The following is a 16,114-nucleotide window of genomic DNA, read 5'->3' as shown; positions in this document are numbered from 1 at the left end:
CGACGATGCGGGTGATATCCTCTCCGAGAGTGTCGAGTATGGTGGCAGATGCCCCGCCGACGGGGACGGCGGCGGCCGCCGCGGGGGCTGGGGCTGGGCCCTCGTCCGCCATATCTTCTCGGTCTCGCGGCGGAGATGGGGATCGTTTGGGCCGTGGTGTTCGATTGCTGTAATAGGAGGAGGCCTTTCGGGAGTTTTGTCTCACTGCGCCGTGGGTCCTACCAGGGTCTCCTCGCCTCCCTACAAGTCCAGACTCGATGCGAAAGATACTAAATTTTGGATTTTATTTCAGTTGTCCTTTCAGGTCTTCTTTTGGAAAGGATCAGGTCTACTATAAAGTTCATCATAAGTACTCCCTCTCTTTTTATTCGTATAATTATCTTTATTATGCGTTCACACTGGTCACATTGCTTTAGAAAAAACATATCTGCTTGTATTTATTCGGGTTTTCATTTTTTTAAGTCATATCTTTTGAACCTTATGTTCGAATTCAGATCCGTTTTCATCTTTGAAATCCTTACGACGATATCTTTGAAACTAGATCCCGCATGGGTATATTTCAATGATTTTTTTATGCCAACTGTAATGCTATATGGTGCAACTCTGTTAGTACAATGTGCAACTTTAGTACTGCTTGGTGCATTTTTTTTCAAAACCAATTTTTTGAGCTACGTGATCCAACTTCCTATGAGGTTGTAACCTAGCAACCGTGGCAACCAACCTTTTTTGATGTGCAAGTAGTCTGCTGGCCCTGCCAACTACCTTGTAATCGATGTGCATCCCTTCACTACTTGTGGCTATGTAATTTTTCATGCACGCCCTGTCCCACCCATCTTACCAGCAATATGTGCAACTTAGTCTATTCTTCCAGCCAACTTTCTAGTTATCGATGTGCAACTCCTTGTGTAGTTTGAGTTGACAGGGGTAACATGTGGAGTTGCACATAGTCTGCTAGGCAGTTGGTCGGGGCAACAGACGAAGTCGCACATCTCACCGGCAGGAATAGTTGGATGGTGAAAACTGGACATCCAAGCGGTACTGAAAAGATGCATAGAAACGGGGCGCTAAAGTGGCCCATCTCACTAGCAGGGGTGGTTTGGACAGGGTACTAGCTGGGAAAATTAGACTTCCACAGGGTAGGGGGAAAAATTGCACATCACTATTAGACAGTTGGTCGAGGAAGCATCTGAAGTTGCACATCCACTATTAGGGGGTAGGTTGGGGGAAGTTGTACATTAGCTACTAAGCAGTTGGCCTGAGGAACTGACGAAGTTGCACGTCTCACTGTTAGGGGGTTGGTTCGGGTGGACGTGCCATCAGTGAAACTACACGTCCATGGCTAGGGAAAAAGTTACACATCAACTCTGAGATAGTTGCACATTTACTACTAGGTAGTTGCACCTAACGGGGATTAAATTGCATACAATAAAATCTGTCGAAACATACTCATGCGGGATCTAGTCGAAGAGCATGCCGCGCAGGGTTCAATGGTGAAAGCGGATCTTAGCTCCGATGTTCGACTTAAGTTATAACTTTTTAGAAAAATGAAAACTCGAATTAAATGGGTTTATATCTATTCGTGTGAGTGAAAAGTGAACGTTCACTAGTAGGAAAAAGTTGCACATCGACAGTCATGTAGTTGCACATTGACTCCTAGACAGTTGCATCAAATAGGGATTAAGTTGCACACAAAAAAATTCATCGAAACATACCCATACAGGATCTTGTTTCGAAGAGCACGTCGCAAGGGTTTCAACGGTGAAAACGGATCGTAATTCTGACGCGCGGATTGAAAGTTATGCCTTTTCTAAAATTTTGAAACCATAAATTAAATGCACAAGATAGCAAAATGCATGCCACGAAGGATATGGCTGTACTGGCATTTAATACGCCATGGAAAAAGAGATTAGAGGAGTAATTTTTCGTAATTAAGAGGAGGGACAAGAAATATCCTAAAATGGCCGGCCACTTGTTAACCATCACGAGCGGCTGAGCGCTGGCTAGACGTGTCCGTTTTTATTTAGTCCGCGTATTAGATTTGATCAAGTCATATTTTGTAAACTTTGACAAAGTTTAGAGACAAAAATATTAACATATACAATAACAAATTAGTATTATTAGATTCACTATTGAATACATTTTCACATCATATATATTTGTTATGGTAAATATTTATATTATTTTCTCTAAACTTGGTCAAACTTCACATTTGACTTCAGTCAAATTTATATGCGGACTAAATAAAAACAAAGGGAGTACTACAAAGCATTTCAAAAATAATAAAAAGTACGTCATTATTTCAAGACCACCGAACGATCGCTACTGCTGCCAGAACGAGCCGTCGACGCGCTGCTGTCGTCGCTCCCCTACCGGAGCCGGCTTGACCTTTTTTGGTGATAGTCTGGAAGTCTTCGTGCACGTGCCCCTAAGAACCAGTGCCTTGGAGCCGGAGTAGTCGCCATTGAAACCTTGCATAGATCTAAAGCATCTGACACTAAATCTTGCCACATGACGAGAAATCCTAACCTCATCGCCCCCACGGAGACGACAGAAATCTACGCCAGAGCTCCATCGACTACGTTCAAACAGACGAACTCGAGAAGGATCAAAGCCCGGAAGACAAACCTGAAGAAGAAGCGTCGTAATCCGCCTGAGCACCGCACCTGCGAGGACTAAAAAACCGTAACCTAAACAACCGACCAGAAATGGAGGCACTAGGATTCACCTTTCCACCACTGGCCGCCAAAGCGGTAGGCAAAGGGGAGGTGAATCCACATGCTCGTCGGTGAAGTCTGCAGGGAAGAATTTGCCCTATCCGCCTAGAATTAGGAGAGAAAACGAGAGGAAGTCATTGTTTGTTTTAAAATAGTCTATGTAGGTTTAACCAAGTTTTTATGTATATAACTTTGTTCATACTCGCAATCACTATATAATCAATACTTCGAATTTAAGTTCCAAGAAACTACAAAGCAACTTCTACCATACTGTCCATCGCAAAAAAAAAACAAAAACAAAAAAAAACTCTACCATATTGAAATATAGGGTTGCAGGCGGAAGGCGTCCACAAAGCCAAAAAAACTAAACTTTTTTACTTTAATAATTGTGTTAGTCTTAATTTTCACCCCGCCTGAAATTGCTCAGTGACATCTTCTCCGTGATTTTAGTCTTTGCAAGACAAAATAGTGCCAAGATATTGGTAAAGAAACTACTACCTCTGTTCATTATTATAAGCTGTTTTATAAAAATAAATTCTAAAACAAATATAGGCGCATTTTAGTGTGTATGTTCACTCATTTCAATCTATATTGAAATATTTAAAACTTTTTATAATAATGAACGGCATTGCCACTCTTCCACCTTCAAGAAAAGGTTTCTAGAAGACCTTTGAATCACACAACTAAGAAGATAGCAAGCCATGACCAATGAACGGACTTGGACTGAAGATGATCAAGAAAAGAAGTGCAGGTCATCGAACCACATGATCTTTACCATTGTGTCAAGAAAAGATTTCGACTCTACAAAGAATCAAATCAACAAAAGCAATATGACACAATAACATAAATTCATTCGATCTGAATAATCAGCTCTGCGAAGGCACAAACCTCTCTGACTAGATACACCACCAGAAAAAGAACAAGAATTTTATTCGTAAAAACAACACGACCACCACTAGAAAGACGCTAATGAGTGACAATGGTCACAAAAATTCTCAAAATTAGGAGGTTCTCCACCTGTGAGCATCTACCTCGTCTCCTATGGTCTTAGGGCCATGGAGGCGTGGTGGATCCTAGCCCTTGCCGGCGAGGGCTCCTTTTTTTATGTTTTTTTAGTTTTGTTAGGCTTTGTGTCCTGCTCGGAGAGGCGAGGCGGCAGCGGCTCTCTGAAGATGGAATATGGTTCTTCCCGCCTAGTCCCTGTGAAGGAAATATGCCCTAGAGGCAATAAAAAAGTTATTATTTATTTCCTCATACCATGATAAATGTTTATTATTCATGCTAGAATTGTATTAACCGGAAACATAATACATGTGTGAATACATAGACAAACATAGTGTCACTAGTATGCCTCTACTTGACTAGTTCGTTAATCAAAGATGGTTGAGTTTCCTAGCCATAGACATGAGTTGTCATTTGATTAACGGGATCACATCATTAGGAGAATGATGTGATTGACTTGACCCATTCCGTTAGCTTAGCACTTGATCGTTTAGTTTACTGTTATTGCTTTCTCCATGACTTATACATGTCCCTATGACTATGAGATTATGCAACTCCTGAATACTGCAGGAACACTTGTGTGCTACCAAACATCACACCATAACTGGGTGATTATAAAGGTGTTCTACAGGTGTCTCCGATGGTACTTGTTGAGTTGGCATATATCGAGATTAGGATTTGTCACTCCGATTGTCGGAGAGGTATCTCTGGGCCCTCTCGGTAATGTACATCACTATAAGCCTTGCAAGCAATGTGACTAATGAGTTAGTTGCGGGATGATGCATTACAGAACGAGTAAAGAGACTTGACGGTAATGAGATTGAGCTAGGTATTGAGATACCGACGATCGAATCTCGGGCAAGTAACATTCCGATGACAAAGGGAACAACGTATGTTGTTATGCAGTTTGACCGATAAAGATCTTCGTAGAATATGTAGGAACCAATATGAGCATCCAGGTTCCGCTATTGGTTATTGACCGGAGACGTGTCTCGGTCATGTCTACATAGTTCTCGAACCCGTAGGGTCCGCACGCTTAAAGTTCTATGATGATCGGTATTATGAGTTTATATGTTTTGATGTACCGAAGGTATTTCGGAGTCCCGGATATGATCACGGACATGACGAGGAGTCTCGAAATGGTCGAGACGTAAAGATTGATATATTGGACGACTATATTTGGACATCAGAATGGTTCCGGGTGAATTCGGGAATTTACCAGAGTACCGGGAGGTTACCGGAACCCCCCGGTAAGTGTATGGGCCTTATTGGGCCTTAGTGGAATAGAGGAGGAGGAAGCATAGGAGGGGGAGCCCCCCCCCCCCAAGCCCAATCCGAATTGGGTGAGGGGGGCGGCCCCCCTTTCCTTCTTCTCTCCCTCCTCTTTCCTACCTCTCCTACTCCAACTTGGAAGGGGGGAATCCTACTCCCGGTGGGAGTAGGACTCCCCTATGGCACGCCCTAGAGAGGGCCGGCCCTCCCCCTCCTCTACTCCTTTATATACGGGGAGGGAGGCGCCCCTTGGAGTCACAACAATTGATCATTGATCTCTTAGCCGTGTGCGGTGCCCCCCTCCACCATAATCCACATCGTTCATATCGTAGTGGTGCTTAGGCGAAGCCCTGCGTCGGTAACTTCATCAACATCGTCATCACGCCGTCGTGCTGATGAAACTCTCCCTCGAGCTCTACTGGATCGTGAGTTCGCGGGACGTCACCGAGCTGAACGTGTGCTGAACACGGAGGTGCCGTACGTTCGGTACTGAGGATCGGTCGATCGTGAAGACGTACGACTACATCATCCGCATTGTCATAACGCTTCCGCTTACGGTCTATGAGGGTACGTGGACGACACTCTCCCCTCTCGTTGCTATACATCACCATGATTCTGCATGTGCGTAGTAATTTTTTTGAAATTACTAGGTTCCCCAATAGTGGCATCCGAGCCAGGTTTATGCGTAGATGTTATATGCACGAGTAGAACACAAGTGAGTTGTGGGCGATACAAGTCATACTGCTTACCATCATGTCATACTTTGGTTCGGCGGTATTGTTGGATGAAGCGGCCTGGACCGACATTACGCGTACGCTTACGCGAGACTGGTTCTACCGACGTGCTTCGCACACAGGTGGCTGGCGTGTGTCAGTTTCTCCAACTTTGTTTGAACTGAGTGTGGCTACGCCCGGTCCTTGTTGAAGGTTAAAACAACACTAACTTGACGAAATATCGTTGTGGTTTTGATGCGTAGGTAAGAACGGTTCTTGCTCAGCCCGTAGCAGCCACGTAAAACTTGCAACAACAAAGTAGAGGACGTCTAACTTGTTTTTGCAGGGCATGTTGTGATGTGATATGGTCAAGGCATGATGCTATATTTTTGTATGAGATGATCATGTTTTGTAACAGAGTTATCGGCAACTGGCAGGAGCCATATGGTTGTCGCTTTATTGTATGCAATGCAATCGCCATGTAATTGCTTTACTTTATCACTAAGCGGTAGCGATAGTCGTAGAAGCAATAGTTGGCGAGACGACAACGATGCTATGATGGAGATCAAGGTGTCGCGCCGGTGACGATGGTGATCATGACGGTGCTTTGGAGATGGAGATCAAAGGCACAAGATGATGATGGCCATATCATATCACTTATATTGATTCCATGTGATGTTTATCCTTTATGCATCTTATTCTGCTTTGATTGACGGAAGCATTATAAAATGATCTCTCACTAAATTTCAAGGTAAAAGTGTTCTCCCTGAGTATGCACCGTTGCCAAAGTTCGTCGTGCCGAGACACCACGTGATGATCGGGTGTGATAAGCTCAACGTTCATCTACAACGGGTGTAAGACAGTTTTGCACACGCAGAAATATTCAGGTTAAACTTGATGAGCCTAGCATATGCAGACATGGCCTCGAAACACTGAGACCGAAAGGTCGAGCGTGAATCATATAGTAGATATGATCAACATAATGATGTTCACCATTGAAAACTACTCCATCTCACGTGATGATCGGTTATGGTTTAGTTGATTTGGATCACGTGATCACTTAGATGATTAGAGGGATGTTTATCTAAGTGGGAGTTCTTAAGTAATATGATTAATTGAACTTTAATTTATCATAAACTTAGTCCTGATAGTATTAGCATATCTATGTTGTAGATCAATAGCTCACGGTGTAGCTCCCCGTTTATTTTTGATATGTTCCTAGAGAAAAATAAGTTGAAAGATGTTAGTAGCAAAGATGCGGACTAGCTCCGTGATCTGAGGATTATCCTCATTGCCGCACAGAAGTATTAAGTCCTTGATGCACCGCCAGGTGACAGAACTATTGCAGGAGCAGATGCAGACGTTATGAACGTTTTGACAAAAGCTCGGTATGATGACTACTTGATAGTTTAGTGCACCATGCTTTACGGCCTAGAACCGGGACGTCAAAAATGTTTTGAACGCCACGGAGCATATAAGATGTTCCAAGAGTTGAAATTGGTATTTCATACTCATGCCCGTGTCGAGAGGTATGTGACCTCTGACAGTACTTTGCCTACAAGATGGAGGAGAATAGCTCAACCAGTGAGCATGTGCTCAGATTGTCTGGGTACTACAATTGCTTGAATCAAGTGGGAGTTTATCTTCCAGATAAGATAGTAATTGACAAAGTTCTCTAGTCACTATCACCAAGTTACTAGAACTTTGTAATGAACTATAATATGCAAGGGATGATGAAAACAATTCCCAAGCTCTTCGCGATGCTAAAATCGGCAAAGGTAGAAATCAAGAAAAACATCAAGTGTTGATGGTTGACAAGACCACTAGTTTCAAGAAAAAGGGCAAAGGGAAGCAGGGGAACTTCAAGAAGAACGGCAAGCAAGTTGCTGCTCAAGTGAAGAAGCCCAAGTCTGGACCTAAGCCTGAGACCAAGTGCTTCTACTGCAAAGGGATTGGTCATTGGAAGCGGAACTACCCCAAGGATTTGGCGGATAAGAAGGATGGCAAAGTAAACAAAGGTATATTTGATATACATCTTATTAATGTGTACTTTACTAGTGTTTATATCAACCCCTCAGTATTTGATACTAGTTCAGTTGCTAAGGATAGTAACTCGAAACAGGAGTTGCAAAATAAACATAGACTAGTTAAGGGCGAGGTGATGATGTGTGTTGGAAGTGATTCCAAGGTTGATAAGATCACCATTGCACACTCCCTTTACCTTCGGGATTAGTGTTGAACCTAAAATAAATGTTATTTGGTGTTTGCGTTGAGCATGAATATGATTGGATCATGTTTATTGCAATACGGTTATTCATTTAAGACAAAGAATAATTGTTGTTCTATTTACATGAATAAAACCTTCTACGGTCATACACTCAATATAAATGGTTTATTGAATCTCGATCGTAGTGATACACATATTCATAATATTGAAGCCAAAAGATGCAAAGTTAATAATGATAGTGCAACTTATTTGTGGCACTGCCGTTTAAGTCATATTGGTGTAAAGCGCATGAAGAAACTCCATGCTGATGGGCTTTTGGAATCACTTGATTATGAATCACTTGATGCTTGCGAACCATGCCTCATGGGCAAGATGACTAAGACTCCGTTCTCCGGAACAATGGAGCGAGCAACTGACTTATTGGAAATAATACATACTGATGCATGCGGTCCGATGAGTGTTGAGGCTCGCGGCAAGTATCGTTATTTTCTGACCTTCACAGATGATTTAAACAGATATGGGTATATCTACTTGATGAAACATAAGTCTGAAACATTTGAAAAAGAATTTCAGAGTGAAGTAGAGAATCATCGTAACAAGAAAATAAAAGTTTCTACGATATGATCGCAGAGGTAAAATATTTGAGTTACGAGTTTGGACTTTAGTTAAAACAATGTGAAATAATTTCACTACTCACGCCACCTGGAACACCACAGTGAGATGGTGTGTCCGAACGTCATAACTGTACTTTATTAGATATGGTGCGATCTATGATGTCTCTTACCGATTTACCACTACCGTTTTGGGATTATGCATTAGAGACAGCTACATTCACGTTAAAAAGGGCACCATCTAAATCCATTGAGACGACACCTTATGAACTATGGTTTAGCAATAAACCTAAGCCGTCGTTTCTTAAAGTTTGGGGCTGTGATGCTTATGTGAAAAAGTTTCAACCTGATAAGCTCGAACCCAAATCGGAGAAGTGCGTCTTCATGGGATACCCAAAAAAAATTGTTGGATACACCTTCTATCACAGGTCCGAAGGCAAGATCTTTGTTGCTGAGAGTGGATCCTTTCTAGAGAAGGAGTTTCTCTTGAAAGAAGTGAGTGGGAGGAAAGTAGAACTTGATGAGGTAATTGTACCTTCTCCCGAATTGGAAAATAGTTCATCACAGAAATCAGTTCCAGTGATGCCTACACCAATTAGTGAGGAAGATTAATGATGATAATCATGAAACTTCAGATTAAGTTACTACCAAACCTCGTAGGTCAACCAGAGTACGGTCCGCACCAGAGTGGTACGGTAATCCTGTTCTGGAGGTCATGTTACTTGACCATGACGAACCTACGAACTATGAGGAAGCGATGATGAGCCCAGATTCCGCAAAATGGTTTAAGGCCATAAAATCTGAGATGGGATCCATGTATGAGAACAAAGTACGGACTTTGGTTGACTTGCCCGATGATCGGCAAGCCATTGAGAATAAATGGATCTTCAAGAGGAAGACGGACGCTGATAGTAGTGTTACAATCTACAAAGCTCGAATTGTCACAAAAAGGTTTTCGACAAGTTCAAGGTGTTGACTACGATGAGATTTTCTCACTCGTAGCGATGCTTAAGTCTGTCCGAATCATGTTAGCAAATTGCCACATTTTATGAAATCTGGCAAATGGATGTCAACACTACATTCCTTAAGGAATTTCTTAAAGAAGAGTTGTATATGATGCAACCAGAAGGTTTTGTCGATCCTAAATGTGCTAACAAAATGTGCAAGCTCCGGCGATCCATCTATGGACTGGTGCAAGCATCTCGGAGTTAAAATATACGCTTTGATGAGTTGATCAAAGCATATAGTTTTATACAGACTTGCGGTGAAGCCTGTATTTACAAAAAGTGAGTGGGAGCACTACAGCCTTTCTGATAAGTATATGTGAATGACATATTGTTGATCAGAAATAATGTAGAACTTTCTGGAAACCATCAAGGAGTATTTGAAAAGAGTTTTTTCAAAAGAAAGACCTCGGTGAAGCTGCTTACATATTAAGCATCAAGATCTATAGAGATAGATCAAGACGCTTGATAAGTTTTTTCAATGAGTACATACCTTGACAAGATTTTGAAGTAGTTCAAAATGGAACAGTCAAAGAAGGAGTTCTTGCCTGTATTACTAGGTGTGAAGTTGAGTAAGACTCAAAACCCGACCACGGTAGAAGATAGAGAGATAATGAAAGTCATTCCCTATGCCTCAGCCATAGGTTCTATAAAGTATGCCATGCTATGTACCAGACCTATTGTATACCCTGCCCTGAGTTTGGCAAGGGAGTACAATAATGATCTAGGAGTAGATCACTGGACATTGGTCAAAATTATCCTTAGAGGACTAAGGAAATATTTCTCGGTTATGGAGGTGATAAAGAGTTCGTCGTAAAGAGTTACGTCTATGCAAGCTTTGACACCGATCTGGATGACTCTGAGTCTCGATCTAGATACATATTGAAAGTGGGAGCATTTAGCTAGAGCACCTCCGTGCAGAGCATTGTAGACATAGAATATTTGCAAAATACATACGACTCTGAATGCGGCAGACCCGTTGACTAAACTTCTCTCACAAGCAAAACATGATCACACCTTAGTACTCTATGGGTGTTAATCACACAGCGATGTGAACTAGATTATTGACTCTAGTAAACCCTTTGGTATTGGTCACATGACGATGTGAACTATGGGTGTTAATCACATGGTGATGTGAACTATTGGTGTTAAATCACATGGCGATGTGAACTAGATTATTGACTCTAGTGCAAGTGGGAGACTGAAGGAAATATGCCCTAGAGGCAATAAAAAAGTTATTATTTATTTCCTCATATCATGATAAATTTTTATTATTCATGCTAGAATTGTATTAACCGGAAACATAATACATGTGTGAATACATAGACAAACATAGTGTCACTAGTATGCCTCTACTTGACTAGCTCGTTAATCAAAGATGGTTGAGTTTCCTAGCCATAGACATGAGTTGTCATTTGATTAATGGGATCACATCATTAGAAGAATGATGTGACTGACTTGACACATTCCGTTAGCTTAGCACTTGATCGTTTAGTTTACTGTTATTGCTTTCTCCATGACTTATACATGTTCCTATGACTATGAGATTATGCAACTCCCGAATACCGGAGGAACACTTTGTGTGCTACCAAACGTCACAACGTAACTGGGTGATTATAAAGGTGCTCTACAGGTGTCTCCGATGGTACTTGTTGAGTTGGCATAGATCGAGATTAGGATTTGTCACTCCGATTGTCGAAGAGGTATCTCTGGGCCCTCTCGGTAATGCACATCACTATAAGCCTTGCAAGCAATGTGACTAATGAGTTAGTTGCGGGATGATGCATTACGGAACGAGTAAAGAGACTTGCCGGTAACGAGATTGAGCTAGGTATTGAGATACCGACGATCGAATCTCGGGCAAGTAACATACCGATGACAAAGGGAACAACGCATGTTGTTATGCGGTTTGACCGATAAAGATCTTCGTAGAATATGTAGGAACCAATATGAGCATCCAGGTTCCGCTATTGGCTATTGACCGGAGACATGTCTCGGTCATGTCTACATAGTTCTCGAACCCGTAGGGTCCGCACGCTTAAAGTTCTATGACGATCGGTATTATGAGTTTATATGTTTTGATGTACCGAAGGTAGTTCGGAGTCCCGGATATGATCACGGACATGACGAGGAGTCTCGAAATGGTCGAGGCGTAAAGATCGATATATTGGACGACTCTATTTGGACATCGGAATGGTTTCGGGTGAATTCGGGAATTTACCGGAGTACCGGGAGGTTACCGGAACCCCCGGTAAGTGTATGGGCCTTATTGGGCCTTAGTGGAATAGAGGAGGAGGAAGCATAGGAGGGGGCGCCCCCCCAAGCCCAATCCGAATTGGGTGAGAGGGCCGGGCCCCCTTTCCTTCTTCTCTCCCTCCTCTTTCCTACCTCTCCTACTCCCGGTGGGAGTAGGACTCCCTTATGGCACGCCCTAGAGAGCGCCGGCCCTCCCCCTCCTCTACTCCTTTATATACGGGGAGGGAGGCACCCCTTGGAGTCACAACAATTGATCATTGATCTCTTAGCCGTGTGCGGTGCCCCCCTTCACCATAATCCACCACGGTCATATCGTAGCGGTGCTTAGGCGAAGCCCTGCGTCGATAACTTCATCAACATCGTCATCACGCCGTCGTGCTGACGAAACTCTCCCTCGAGCTCTACTGGATCGTGAGTTCGCGGGACGTCACCGAGCTGAACATGTGCTGAACACGGAGGTGTCGTACGTTCAGTACTGAGGATCGGTCGATCGTGAAGACGTACGACTACATCATCCGCGTTGTCATAACGCTTCCGCTTACGGTCTACGAGGGTACGTGGACGACACTCTCCCCTCTCGTTGCTATGCATCACCATGATTCTGCGTGTGCGTAGGATTTTTTTGAAATTACTACGTTCCCCAACACCCCGTTCCGATGGTGTTTCTAGCATCCTCGGAGGGCGTGTGGAGGTTTGTATCCGGCGGATCTCGCGGGATTCAGTCGGTGTTTGTCTTCGGTGGATCCACGTGGATCATGTCTTCGTTCGTCTGAGTTAGTGTGTCTACAAGTTGGATCCTTTCGATCTACGCTTCTCTTCATCGGCAGCGGTTGCTGTTCAGATGCGCTGGTTCTATAGGACCTTAGCACAACGACTTCCTGACTATCTACTACAATAAGGTTTGCCCGACTCCGATGAGGAGGGGCAAAGACGGCGGTGCGCCTTCGGCTCGCTCCAGTGCTTGTAGTCGTCGCTAGGTGGTCTACAGACCTTGATGTATTTTTTATTTCTAGTGTTTCTTTGTACTATCTTGATAGTTGATGAATAGATTGAAAGTTTTCTCAAAAAAATAAAAGAAGGACAAGATGGCTGGCAGAGGTGAGGAGACCGAAAGAATTTCCAGGAGCGGTGGCTGATCTTTTTCGCCCTCAAATCCTAGCACCCGTGGTTTAACCAAGGTTTTAAAACACGATTTTCATGACTTGGCAATGAATAGACATCGGCCTTGGCCAGGCTGAGCTTTGTAAAACCCGATCAGAAAATGCTCAGTCGGTTAAGACCCGTTAAAAACGCCTATTTAATTTTGTATTTAAGGTTTTCATGATAAGTTAACAAACAATTGCAGTATTTAAAACATTTCTAACAGTATATTTTTATGACATGTTTTCGTGGCATATAACATATAATTCCCGCACAAAAACATATTTTGTGTATACAACAAAAACAGTCATAAAAACATGATGTGATTCTCTTCTTCAACTTCCCATTCAACAGTTCCCGGAAAAAAACATTGAACAAAATTGTATACATCCTGATATAAGTATCTAGGGAGAACATGGGCCTCCTCATAGCTCAGCGATTTCTGGCCGTCGGATCTCTTGTTTGATGCGTTTTGGACCGTCCGATCTCGCCTTCGGATGACATCGGCCATCGGATCGACCCGGTGACACTGCTACAATGAATAGTCCTGCTCGTTCATGCCACCGCCTGTAAAATTGGGTGGCCACCGAGGGCATTCTCGTCATTTCGCACACATCCATATAAAAGCAGCACGCCCGTGGTGAAAACCCTAGCCGCCTCTCTCCTTTCCCACTCCTCGGTCCTCACCCCGACTCCCCTCTCTCTTCCTCCCGCACGCCACCACCCCGATTGAACCCTAGCCGCCGCTCCCCTCCCTCCATCCTTCCCGTCCGCCGCCACGCCATCGCCGCCAGCCGCCCGTCGAGCTCGCGCGTCGCGTTGTCTGGGCGAGAGGAATCTGGTGCTTCTCTTCCCAGAGGAGCACGCCGTCGCGCCGTCGATGGAGGAGGCCAGGCGGATCGACGCGAGGAGGCCAACAGGCGGAGGCGCACCTTCGCCACCGGCTGCGCCCTGGGCGACCCCGACATGCTCAAGGGGCCCGGCCAAGTCTGAGGCTAGACGGTGCGCGCGGCCGAGGAGCGCGAGCAGCAGGCACTCGATGCAGCGCTCCCCCGTCACTCCTCCTTCTACGTTCGCTACAGGTGCTCCCCCGTCGCTCCTCCCTCTCCATTGTCATGAGGGGCTCGGCTGCAGTTCTACTACAGCCCCCCTTCTCTCTCTCTCTCTCTCTCTCTCTCTCTCTCTCTCTCTCTCTCTCTCTCTCTCTCTCTCTCTCTCTCTCTCTCTCTCTCTCTCTCTGACCACCGGTCCACCCATCATCATGGAACTGCAGGAGATGAACATGTTGTGTTGTGACGGAGGAGAAGGGCATGGGATCCGAGCCGATTGCATCTTTGTTCACGGACCTTTGGGTCATCTGCAGGTCAACCCCTCTTCTCCACATACTTTTCAATCTTATTTTAGGGCTAGATGTATGCCGGTATGGCCATGTGGTTTTTTAGGCTCGCTATATTCTGTTTGTCGTGCACGCTGGTATGCAGGCTGGGAAGTGAGGGCCTTCTGTTGTTTTTTCTTGTCTTTGGTAAAAGCCAAAAGTGCTACGGCTTGTTATTGGTGGAGCATATATTTATGCCTCTTCTTATTTGTCTGGATCCTTGGCGGGCGTGTGATTGCAGCTCCTCTGTTGGTGGAGTGTTGGTGTTTTGTTGCTTTAGGTCTAGCTAGGCTCCAAGGAATGGGCTTTCTGGATCTTAGTGCCAGATTTATTCGGTGACATGATTTTGGAGATTTAGTTCAGTTTATAAGATCATGCCATGTGACCTTCAGTATTTATGTCTAGATTAGAGATCATATGCAAATAATCTTTTTCAATGGGTATGGTAATTTACAGTAGATAAATGTTATTAGCTCCATACTGTGGTTATTTCCCATGATTTTTGGGCCTGGTTGGCGTAAATGATATTATCTTACAACTATCCCTTCCTTCCTATAAGTACAATGTCTGTCCAGATCTTGTACTAAGCCATTAATTATGAAGAATTACCTTTGGAGAAATTTACAATTCTTTGTGCTAGCTGGCTTTGCTTATCCAGATTGCATTGACACTCAATCTTGCCTTCTGTTGTTACTAATGCAGGTTGCAAGGTCAGTTTAATGTACTGCAACCAGGATGAATGTGCATAAGTCTGGAATTGAGATTCCCAATATTCACATTGTCGATAACAAGGTACCTAACTATAGTGAAGTCTACTTCTTTTGTCCTTCCATTTTGTTCGCTATTAGCCAACCAACCGGATTTGAATCATTATATGAGTGCAAGGAGATGTCAAGTGTCATGTAAATTGTAATTTCTGTATGGCTTGGTTATTGCAGTTTTTAGTTGGGTTGTGAGCACCTCATCTACTCAACATCAGCTATACTTGATGTGTACTTGCATATATGTATCTGCCGCATATCACCCGATTGACACTAATTTGTTTGTATGCTTTCTTATTTGTTTTGCAAATACAGATCATGGTGTTTATTGCTGACTCGCCTTTCAGCAGGCAGTGGATGCAGATTTCTTGGGTGTTCAGGTAGCTTATTTTACCTCCCCCCTCCTATTTTTTTACTTATGTTTGATGCAATCTTGATAATTGTTTGTTCTCGAATGTGTTCATAGATGGTAGTACAACTTCTGAAAACATTTGATTTCTCCTTTCATAACTGAGTTGTAGGAGATTCTCCATCTACAATTGCAGTGAACTATACGTTGCAGTACGATAAGGGACACGTGGATTTAGATTTGCTAGCAAGAATACATGTGTGAGGAGAAAAAAAACAATCTTGGCTTTAGAGCCACAAGGTGTTGATATAGTTATAGAGATTTCATATTTGTAATTTGATCCCGATATAAACAATAGTGGATGTATGTCCTGTCTTTTATAATGAGAAGTCCTTTCATGTGCAGTGGAAACAAATGATTTTATTAGTATGCCTAATCAAATAGTTTTATATGTAATTTGAACCTGACACTAATCTGGTATCTCCTGCTTGCGATGACTATTAAATTATGGAGTTTCTTTGTTATCTACTCAAGCAGTCAAGCATGTAATCTAAGCAGAATATCATTAAAAGGTCATTGACCCAACAGATTTAACTTAATCTGACCCCCTGTTTCTGCTATATATCCCTATTTTTCTGAACTTAACAACAGAACAACATCATATATTAGATCAGCACACAAGTGAACTGG

General features: G+C 43.3%; 1 protein-coding gene across 1 annotated transcript in view; it reads right to left on the bottom strand.

Annotated features, from left to right (window-relative positions):
* Nucleotides 1–172, bottom strand: part of LOC109755181 (presenilin-like protein At2g29900) — a 1,673-nt gene extending 1,501 nt beyond the window's left edge. Inside the window, exon 1 of the mRNA XM_020314077.4 lies at nt 1–172. This exon is cut by the window's left edge and continues 1,501 nt beyond it. Coding sequence (XP_020169666.1) covers nt 1–112 — 112 coding nt within the window. The 5' untranslated portion in view covers nt 113–172.
* Nucleotides 173–16,114: the final 15,942 nt, after the last annotated feature.

This window comes from Aegilops tauschii, chromosome 4 (genome assembly GCF_002575655.3).
Source record: "Aegilops tauschii subsp. strangulata cultivar AL8/78 chromosome 4, Aet v6.0, whole genome shotgun sequence".
Classification (NCBI taxonomy): Eukaryota; Viridiplantae; Streptophyta; class Magnoliopsida; order Poales; family Poaceae; genus Aegilops; species Aegilops tauschii.
This window is presented reverse-complemented; position numbering and strand designations above follow the sequence as displayed.